The sequence below is a fragment of the Mirounga leonina genome, unplaced genomic scaffold (assembly GCF_011800145.1).
Source record: "Mirounga leonina isolate KUSES-001 unplaced genomic scaffold, KU_Mleo_1.0 Mir_154, whole genome shotgun sequence".
Taxonomy (NCBI): Eukaryota; Metazoa; Chordata; class Mammalia; order Carnivora; family Phocidae; genus Mirounga; species Mirounga leonina.
This window is the reverse complement of record NW_023270389.1, coordinates 26,436,282-26,446,195: the sequence shown is the minus strand read 5'-3', so window position 1 is coordinate 26,446,195 and position 9,914 is coordinate 26,436,282. Positions and strand designations below refer to the sequence as shown.

General features: G+C 54.7%; 1 protein-coding gene across 1 annotated transcript; it reads left to right on the top strand.

The window, feature by feature from the left end:
• Nucleotides 1–1,485: 1,485 nt before the first annotated feature.
• OPTC (opticin) lies at nucleotides 1,486–9,384 on the top strand. The gene is made up of 7 exons (XM_035010269.1): nucleotides 1,486–1,729; nucleotides 3,150–3,375; nucleotides 4,031–4,166; nucleotides 5,716–5,874; nucleotides 6,704–6,906; nucleotides 8,104–8,199; nucleotides 8,696–9,384. Exons 1-7 carry the CDS (start codon nucleotides 1,539–1,541, stop codon nucleotides 8,864–8,866), a joined length of 1,182 nt encoding a protein of 393 aa, XP_034866160.1. The 5' UTR covers nucleotides 1,486–1,538; the 3' UTR covers nucleotides 8,867–9,384.
• Nucleotides 9,385–9,914: the final 530 nt, after the last annotated feature.

The window sequence follows — 9,914 nt, the reverse complement described above, 5'->3', positions numbered from 1 at the left end:
CCTGCGCATGCGCTCTAGGAGACTGGCTGTGCTTGGGGGGCCGAAGAGCTTAAAAAGCGCGTGGGGGACGACCAATTGCGGGTGCGTGTCTCCAAGAAAGTGGGGGGGAGAGTGGGGGCAGGCAGCAGGGGGAATGAATGAACAGTCTCATTTGCTTTCCTCGCAGGGAATAAAGGGCGTGGGATGGGACGGGGAGGGGGAGCGGAGCCCAGCCTGCCTGGGGGAGGGTTAGTCTCTGCCTGCAAAGCCCAGGCTGTGCAGAGAGAGTCGGGGAGGACAGCGCGCCAAATGTACCATCTGCTTCCTGGGCACCCTGCTGGCTCCTGGGCTACCTTCCCCTCCACCCAGCAGAGCCCCTGTTGGTGCCTCTCCCCAGATGGTGAGCTGCCAGGGGCACGGAAACAGGTGTCCCTTTGGTGACCAGGTCCTTGGGCTGGGGGATGCCGCCTCCTCACCGGCTGGCGCCCAGGAACACCGCAGGCCAAGCACTGCACCTTGGGCCAGGTTGTGCGATCTGCCCCTTCACCTGGCATGCCAGGGCAGAGATGAGTCCTGCCAAGGCCATCTGTTCCGAGGGCATCGAGGCACATGGTCTCGGAACTGGGGTGTGCAGGGTAGGGGGGATAAGGTGAAAAGGGGCAAGGTCATATGAACAAAGGACAACTCTCTGGCCTGGGCGTCAGGAAATCTAGGCCCTGACCCTGGCTCTGTGTGACCTTGGGTAAGTCACTGCACCTAGCTGGACCTCAGTCTCTTGTCTGTTGGATAACCCAACTTCAGTCCACGTCTGTTGGACTAGATGATCTTCCAGGAGCTTCACAGCCAGGATTCAGGGTCTGGTCGGGGGAGGGAGGAGGGAACAAGGGGCAGCATTGAAGAACTCCCTTCAAACACTTAGCCGTGCCCCCCGCCCCCCCCTCCTGCCTTCACACTGCAGCACGAGGCACCAAGCAAACGAGAATCCTCCTGATACAGACATCTTTGGTGGGGGATGAGGGGAGATGATTCTTCTCAGCCCCCTGAGGACCCCACACAGTGGCTTCTGGTGTTCATGATTGGGGCCCAATCTCAGCAGATGGAGAAAAGTTCTTGTATCCTCCTTGCCATCATCATCATCATCATCATCCTGGAACTTGAAATTGGTCTTCAAATCCTACCTCATCCCCCATTCACCTTCTCTTGGACCAGAGCCTCCCTCTGGTGATTTTGGTTCAGTCATGGTCCCATGTTGGGGCTCCAGGTGGTGGGTGGCAGTGTGGTCAGAGTGCCTTAATTCAGCCTCTTTGAATCTTTGGATTCCATCTGAGAAAAGCTAGAGAGGCAAGCCCCATCCCTCTGAGTGCTCCATCACCTGTTGCCCGCTCCCTTAGAAGAAACTGCCAGCCCTCTCAACAGTGGCTTGGAAAAGAGAAAAGCAGCAGACAGAGAAAGAGAAGGAGAGGTGAGGGTGGGAGGTGGGGAGGGGTGCATATGAGGGTGGGAGTGGAGGGGGTAGAGGGAGAGAGAGAGAACGCCCTCTCACCAAACAAAAGACTGGGATGGGGTTCCCGCTGAGCGGAGAGGAGGGGAAACAGCTGGACATCAGGAAGAAGAGAAGTCTGATTGGCCACATGCTGGCCTCAGCCAGCTCCCCGCCTGTACCCTGGCCCACGCAGACGGCCTTTCCACCAGTGTCCCCATTTCTCTGGAAGCTGCGAGGCTTGGTTCTGAAACAAGAGTGCACCTGTGGGTAAGGTTCAAGGTTTGGGGCCCTTGGGCCCCTTTGGGATGCAAATGAGGGGCCTGGGTGCAGGCGGGCAGGATTGGGGGGAGTGGAAGGAGTTTAGGGCTCTAAGCAAGGGAAGTTGGAGGGTGGGGATGGGGGAAGGCTCTGATGAAGAGCTCACTCTTGCTACCGCAGAGGGCTTACCCCTAGCCCAGCTAAGGTTAACAGAGGGGGAGAATCTGCTAGACACTTAGGCAGCTGGCTTTGGGGAGGGCTGCACTATCACAAACACACCAGCTCCCTCACACGCACGCCACATACATTCCCGCCCCGCTCCGTGCATATGAGCATAAACGGACACACGCTCATCACGCGCTCACGTGCTCATCGTGCACATACACAATTACCTGTGCACACACGCAGACACCCAGGGAACGCTCTAGATGTGCACACAATCCCACGGCCACATACAAAGAACACGTTTGTTTCTGTAATCATTTGTTTCTAAAAAAGCTGCATTTAGAAAGTATATTTTATAAACCAACGTTCTTTTTTAGGCTATATGTCAGCTTTTAAACCCATGTCCTCTGAATGCACTAGGTGTGCCCTATTTATTTCTGCACCCCCAGAGAAAAGTCCAGTGCCTGGAACATAATAGACACCCCATAAATGTTTGTTGAGCAAAAGGGTGAGTGAATGAATAATCTTTTTTTTTTTTTAAAGATTTTATTTATTTATTTGACGGAGAGAGACCCAGCGAGAGAGGGAACACAAGCAGGGGGAGTGGGAGAGGGAGAAGCAGGCTTCCCGCCGAGCAGGGAGCCCGATGCGGGGCTCGATCCCAGGACCCTGGGACCATGACCTGAGCCAAAGGCAGACGCTTAATGACTGAGCCACCCAGGCGCCCCAGTGAATGAATAATCTTTTAAAAAGCCACAAGACTCCTTGATGATGAAATTTCTCTAAACCTAGCTTAGTGACTAATGGTTGTACTCTGTGTGTGTGGTTGTACAAGAGAGAACATCCGTATAAATGCACGAGAGTGTGCCTAAGTAAGAGGGGGTGTGCATGAGAGGAGTAAACGAGCCTTTGCCAGGTGTCTACACACGACTGTGTGAGTGAATAGAAGCGTATGTGTGAGCATGTAGGCACTAAAGTGGGGTGGCGGTAGGAGGGCCTGGCAGGAGATGCTCCCGCCAAGATAGCCCCAGCCTTTCGGGGGCTTGCACATGCAATGAACGCACCGCACTGAGTGTATCATGAATGGCGTGGGTCTGCAAGTGTGGGGGCGGGAAGTGGGGTAAGTTTGTGAGCGGTTCCCATGAAGCCGAAGCTCGAGAGAGCCCTGTCTCTTAGATGGCTGCCCTTCCTCCTGCGCACTCCCCAGGACTGGACGCTTAGGTGATTCAGTCCCATCTTCATTTCTGCTGCCGCCTCCTCCCAGGGCCCCCATGAAGCTCCTGGCTTTCCTGAGCCTGCTGGGTCTGGTGCTGCTGGGGGCAGGGACAGCTTCTCTCCCCAAGGAGAGGAAGAGGAGAGATCAGACGCTCGGGGAAGGCGATGCTTATGCAGTCCTGGACAACTATGACCTGGGCCTGGACAACTACGACGAGGTCATTGACCTGAGCGACTATGAGGGGCTCACGGACTATGGGGACCAGCTCCCCGAGGTAAGGGGCACACAGCAGACCAGCGGCATTCCCTGCAAGACACTGGGCATCGGGGGCCTGGCCCCTCTCCCGCTGTCCACCGTGCAGGCCTTCCAAGCCTCCATTCTTTCTCCAGGAGGAGGAGATGCTTGTGCTTCCGTAGAAACTTGTCACTTAGATGATACTAAGAAAGAGGACAACAAAAGTTCAATTTCTTAGCTGGTTTGTAGTAAACTTGATGGGATCCTCCCCTGCTTAGAAGACCTATATCTGTCCCCCTGCCTTTAAGTCAGACCATAAACCATATCTCACTGGGAGGGGTGGGGGTCAGCCATGTCTTCATACTTTCACTAGAAAAAGAAGCCCCACAACCCCGTCTGCTCTTAGGCTGTCTTCTAGCCTGAAGTCCTTTCTTGGCCCTTCCTGGCCTTTGCAGGGGCTGATCCAAAGCCTGCACCCATTAGCTGTGTGAGCGTGGTCAGCGCCCCTCCCTGGGCCCATCTCCTTCTCCATATAAGGAAGATGCTGCTCTTTAGGAAGTTCCCTTCCTCCCTCCCCTTTTCTCCACGGTGACTCTTCGCAAGTTTGAAACTGGTCACTGAGGCCCCCAGAGTTCAAAATAAAGTCCTTCTCAGGCAAAAACTCGCCTACTGTGTGCTGTGTGCTCTGTCCCCAGGTCAAAGTGACCAGCCTGGTTCCTCCAACCAGGATCGGTTCCACTCAGAGCACAGTGACTCCGAGGAAACTCTCTTCAAAGCCCAAGATGAGCCGGCCTACGATGCTGGGCCTCCTGGACTCGCCAAGCAGCCACAGTGAGTTCACGGTCACAGGTCCCGATGCACATGGGTCATAGGCCATGCAGCCATGACCCGGCACTAGGCCTACCATGGTGAAGTGTTCAGGGTAGGGAGTGAAAGGTTGGGGCTAGCCCTCACTGTAAGGGAGAGGAGGAGAAATAGCCACAGGAAGAACAGAAAGAAAAAAAGAAAGAAAGAAAACCCAAAGGGGGAAGCTGGCTATCCCTAATGCTTTTGGCTAAATGCACAAATTGGATAGGAGGGAGAAAAAAAAAAAAAGAAAAAGTCAGCACTCTGCTATGCTTAGCAGAGCCACCCTACCTTAATTAACAGCATCACTAGGGGACCAGTTTGAGTGGTAATTAGATTAGAGACAATTAAAAGCCTGTTGAGAAGAATAAATAACTTCGTGGCTGTCACTTGGCATGGGGGCAAATGAGGCAGTCATACTGCTTTTCGGCTCTAAATTCCCCCCTTAGCAGCTCTTTTCCCCTCCCTGATGCCCTCCTGGAGACGGGGATGCTGGCATATCCGGCAGGGAAAGGTTGGCGCTCTGCTGGGCATTAGGACTGGAGCAGAGGAGGCATGCAGTTAATTCCTGACTTGCTTGGCCCTGGCTCCTGTTCTCTTGAGATATTTGCCTTGGATGGATCTAGGGTATTGGGGCATCAATAGGAATCTGTGACCTCTCAGAGCTACAGGATCTCGGGCTTAAAGAGACCCCTAAAGGGCCTCAGCTGCATGTGTCATTCAAGGCCTTGGGCTAAGAAGGACGCTGAGATCATCTCTGCTCCACCTACCTTGGTCACTGCCTGCAAAGAAGAGCTGCCTCTTCACTGTGGGGCTGTGTCACTGCTAGCCGACCTCCCCCTTGAGTTGGACGACTGCTGGTCTCCCATTATCTCTGTCCCTTGTAATGGCGAGTGATGGAAACCGCCTGCCCTCTTCAGGCCTATGAGCCCGTAGAGCCTCCCAACTTTTTAAAGCCAGTTTGGGTTGGATGGCCTGGCCCATGTCTGATGACCACTGGTCATGGAATGAGAACAGGAGAGAGCTGTTACCCAACAGAAAACTGGGATGCTGACCCCCTAAGAAGGGGAAATGAATTCTGGGCAAGCAGGGTCCACTCCACCGTGGCTTTCTTGCACTTCTCAGAGCCATACAGAACATGCTCCTCACCCACAAGGCAGCTGGCAGGGCGAGCAACTATTGGCCAGTCCACTTAATTCTGGCTTTATTTCATCGTCATTGTGCCTTTTGGGACCAGAGAGGAGCCTTATAGAAAAGAGACCGATGGATGTCCTAGAAACACCCACCTAGGCCCAGAAAAACCTACAGAGGACTGGAGCCTGATAAAAGCACCAGGGGGCCGGGACTGGGTAATAACTGGGAATGGATCTGCCTCTCTTAGGTTGGGGGCTGAGTGCCAGGCTGGGAGCAGCCAACACTGTGACCTTCCGTTCGGGCCATGGCTCAGCCACTCCCTGAGTGAGCACCATTGGTCCCAGAGGCTAAAGGAGGTCTGAGGAGGGTCTCCCTTTGTTCTGTCTTCCACCTGGGCCAGGCCTGCCCACATGTCTGGTCTGCGTGTGCCTCGGTTCCTCCGTGTACTGTGACGATACTGACCTGGAGAACATCCCTCCTCTTCCCAAGACAACCACTTACCTGTACGCCCGCTTCAACCGCATCCGCCGGATCCGCGCCGGAGACTTCGAAGGGCTGAGTATGTGGTGCCCTGGCAGAAGACGAGGGCAGGCTTGGCAGAGGGAACCCCCAGGCCCTCTGCCTTGCCCCCCCCCGCAGCCACATGAACAGTCACAGACACGGTGTCCCACCTGAGTTAGCCTTTCCCTGCTAGCTTTCAGTCTCCCCAGTACCAAATGGAAATAGCCCCAAGTCTCTCTAATCCCTTCCCTTGAAGATTTTGGGTAATAAAAGTGCCCCGTTTCATGTGTTCTCCCCAAAGCTCTGGAAAGCTGGGAAGGGGAAGATAGGATCAAGCCTACATTTTCAGGATTCTGAGGCACTGTAGCTCTGCACCCTCCTGGCCTCTGGACAAGGCGGGGCTAAATCAGCTCCATGGCCCTGATGCTGTTTACCTGTTTGCTGTTTGTTGTGTGTTTTGCTCCCTTATGCCTTATACTCTGCCTCAGCTAGGAGACCTGGGCTCTCATCCAGACTCTGCCACTAATTCCCACAGCCTTCTGGGCCACAGCATCCATTTATGTAAACCAGCGGTGAAGGGTGGGGGTGGAATGGGTCCAGGCATCGGTGGGCCTGTTGGGTCTTGCCTCTACCAAACCCATCCAAGATGGGCAGCCACCACAGAGGATAGAACTCCAGGTATTGGAGTTCTGTATTGCAGAATCTGAGGGCTTTCCAGGGGGTCCTGGTTTATGATGTTATTCTCCCTGCTGGGACCCCATGCAGGTGGAGAACTGGCTGGCCTTCCCCATCTTAAAAGGGATGGAGCAGGGTACAGGTGGGTCCAGCAGGGGCAAGGAAAGATGACAGGTCCTGTGTCTCTCTGTGTTCTCCCCCATGCCCCATAGCAAAACTGAAGAGGATTGACCTTTCCAGCAATGCCATCTTCTCCATTGATGATGATGCTCTCCGGCTGCTGCCTGCCCTGCAGGATCTGATCCTCCCAGAGAACCAACTGGCATCTCTGCCCGTGCTGCCTGCCAGCATCGAGGTCCTGGACGTCCGCCTGAACCGGCTCCGGAGCTCGGGGATACAGCCTGAAGCACTCAGGGTGAGCCAGGGCATGTAGCCCACCCTCTCCCACCTGCCACCTGTGCCCACAGCCACACACACACGTGCGCACGCACACACACACACACACACCAGGCCCTCCTGGGATAGCCCAGCTCCAACCCTATTCTGGGTCTGAAAGTCAAACCCCATTTTCTTCATCTGTTCCCATTGTTTTATTAAACTTTTTGGTTGTTGTTGTTGCAAGAGACCAATTCTGACTCAAGAAAGAGTGTTTAACAACATGCCAGCCCAAGAACCTCCAGGAGAAGGAAATTCAGGCCTGTTATTGGAAATGGGGGGTTGGGGGGCATCAGAAGCCAAGGTCAGCAGCTCTCCCTCTCCCTCTACTGGTCACGCAATCTCTTGGCTTCTCTCCGTGCGTCCCTTCCGTTCACCTGTCTGCACCCTCAGCTTCTGCTCCCCGAAAACATTGGCTTGACGTGACTTGCAATAGTGCTGACTCCAAGACTAACTCTACAGAAACCTTTATTTCCAAAACCCAGCACTAACTAATCATTGTCTTTCTGTGAGCAAGTGCTTAAGGGAGACAATCTGACTGATCGCTGGCTGGCCGGTTCTGATGGGAAGGGCTAAACACTGGGCACAAATCGGGCCCCAGCAGCTGCCCACTCGACAGGGCTCGGATGAACTCCAGGAGTAGTTCCGGTGCGGAGATGACGAGCAGCATGGTCACGCCTGCCCCCAGCTCCGTCACACTTGCAGACTTCGTTTTGCCTTGGGTGCCTGTGGCTCTCATTCGGTGGCTCTGGATGTGTCCTGAACATGTTCTTCACAGCCATCCTGGGTTTAACGTTTGGAGACTTTTCATTTGGGAAAATCCCTTTCTGATAGCAGAAAGGCTGAGGCTGGACTGAACTGTCCCCTTGTCCTCCCTTTCACGCCATCCCTGCCCCTTGCCCGCCCCTCACCTGCTGCTCATTGCAGCTGACCAACTCCTTCACGCCCCCCCAGCTGCCAGACCTCAGTGGCAGGCGCGATCCTTCTGCATCCGGTGGGAGTTAGGGCCTGTGAACTCCCGAGAGACTGGGTGTCCCCTGCAGCCCCCAGTGCCGAGCCTGGCACATGGCTGAGGCTCAAGAGACCCTCAGGGAACGAATGGGGTCACATCAGGCGCCCATCCCTGCCGGGTCCAGCAGCCCCTGCCAGCCTCCCATGCCCTTTGCCTCCTCCCTAGGCGCTAGAGAAGCTGCAGTTCCTCTACCTGGCTGACAACCTTCTGGACTCCATCCCTGGGCCTCTGCCCCCGAGCCTGCGCTCACTGCACTTGCAGGTGAGCAGCACCCCCCCAAGAGCAAGAGCATTGAATACAGCCCAGGGGGTGGAGGTCAGATAACCGGGAGCCTCCTTAGGCAGCAGGGGCAGGCGTCTCCTTCACTGAGAGCTCACCGGAGACAGGGATCGGAGGTCTTGCCCAGGTCACTGTCCACAGCCTCGGCATGACGGCCTTCCTTTCCTTCTCCTGAAAGTGCTTCCTGTCCTTCCATGTCCTTCCTCCCATCTCAGCTGACGGCTTGTTCCTCCCCTGCCTTCCCCTCCGCTCTGTCTCCTCCTCCTCTCTCGTCCCTCTTACTCTCTCCCCTGGCTCTCCATCCATCCTCCACGCGCCGCCTCTCCTCCCTCCTTGCTGCATGGCCTTGGCCTTACGTGCCTCGGTTTCTCCACTCTCAAGAGGGGAGCTGCTGGGGAGAGCTGACGGATGCGCCTTCGGCGCTGCCTGAGGGCACTCTCCAGGCAGAGGTTGGCAGCTGTCAGGGTGTTCTTTCCAGAATAACATGATAGAGACCATGCAGAGCGACGCCTTCTGCGACTCCGAGGAGCACAAACACAGCCGGAGGCGGCTGGAAGACATCCGCCTGGACGGCAATCCCATCAACCTGGGCCTCTTCCCCAGCGCCTACTTCTGCCTGCCACGGCTCCCCACCGGCCACTGCTGCTAGTTCACTGGCCGCACTGGGGAGGCCCTCACCGCCTTCCGCGGGCGCCCGGCGCCTCCGCACGATGGGCTTTCGCTCGGGCTGGAATCGGCCTCCGGATCCAGTTGCAAAACTCACCCCCACTCCCTTCCGCCACCTTCTACACGCTCGTGCGCACACACACACACGCATGCACACACGCACGCACACGTACACACAGATACACAGAGACACATACATGCGCGCACACACACACGTGCGTGCGTTAATGTCCTTCAGTAGCCAAATTTGCATTTCTCACCCTCTTTCCTTAACAACTTATGGCTCCTGACTCAGAAGAGCAGCATCTGCAGCAAAGCTCATTGCCATATTCCCCATCCCCCCTACCCACACGGAATGCCAGGAAGTCATGGAAGAGGAAGAGGAGAAAGAGAAGGAGGAAATCGGGAGAAGCAGTGGCGGGCTTCAGCCAGCTCTTACTACTAGGCTTGCTTGCAGAACCAATTACTACATTTTCCAGAATTTTGTAAGCCAGTCGTTAAACACAGCTTTTATTAAAGATTAAATTATAAGCTCACATTTAAATATATTAGGTTGAAAATAAATGTAATGAATACTCAAACTCATTCCTTTCCCATTATTTTACTATATTTTACTAGTAACCATGTTCTTGAACTTATTTATGTCTATGACATACTATATAATGACATACCCCTCGTGCTCATCTCTTCCCAGCGACACTCAGTGACATCACATTGGTAGTTTGAAATTGGCCGTGGTGAGAATATTTACACCCCAGAAATCAGTAAATGCTACATGCCTGGATCCTTTGAGAGAGAAAGCTGGTGGTTAAGCATTTACCAGCACACCACTGAGGAGAAAGAAGAGCTATTTCACCACTAGGGGTAGGGCGGGGTTTCTATGGGACTTTCTTTATTTTCTTGCTCTTCCTAGGCCAAGCGCTGCCTGTTAGATCTAGAGGGAGCCGTTCATAAGGATGGAGGCTGACAGGAATCTTCACTTGGATGCCCTCTTTGTAGCGCTCCCCTGTTCCTGGCTTACTGGACAGCCT

Excerpts from the sequence above, each read along its gene's own strand:
- OPTC (XM_035010269.1), top strand. The coding sequence starts at position 1,539 with ATGGGGTTCCCGCTGAGCGGAGAGGAGGGGAAACAGCTGGACATCAGG. Across the intron at positions 3,376-4,030 it reads ATGGGGACCAGCTCCCCGAG|GTCAAAGTGACCAGCCTGGT; the intron begins GTAAGGGGCACA and ends CTCTGTCCCCAG. Across the intron at positions 6,907-8,103 it reads TACAGCCTGAAGCACTCAGG|GCGCTAGAGAAGCTGCAGTT; the intron begins GTGAGCCAGGGC and ends CCTCCTCCCTAG.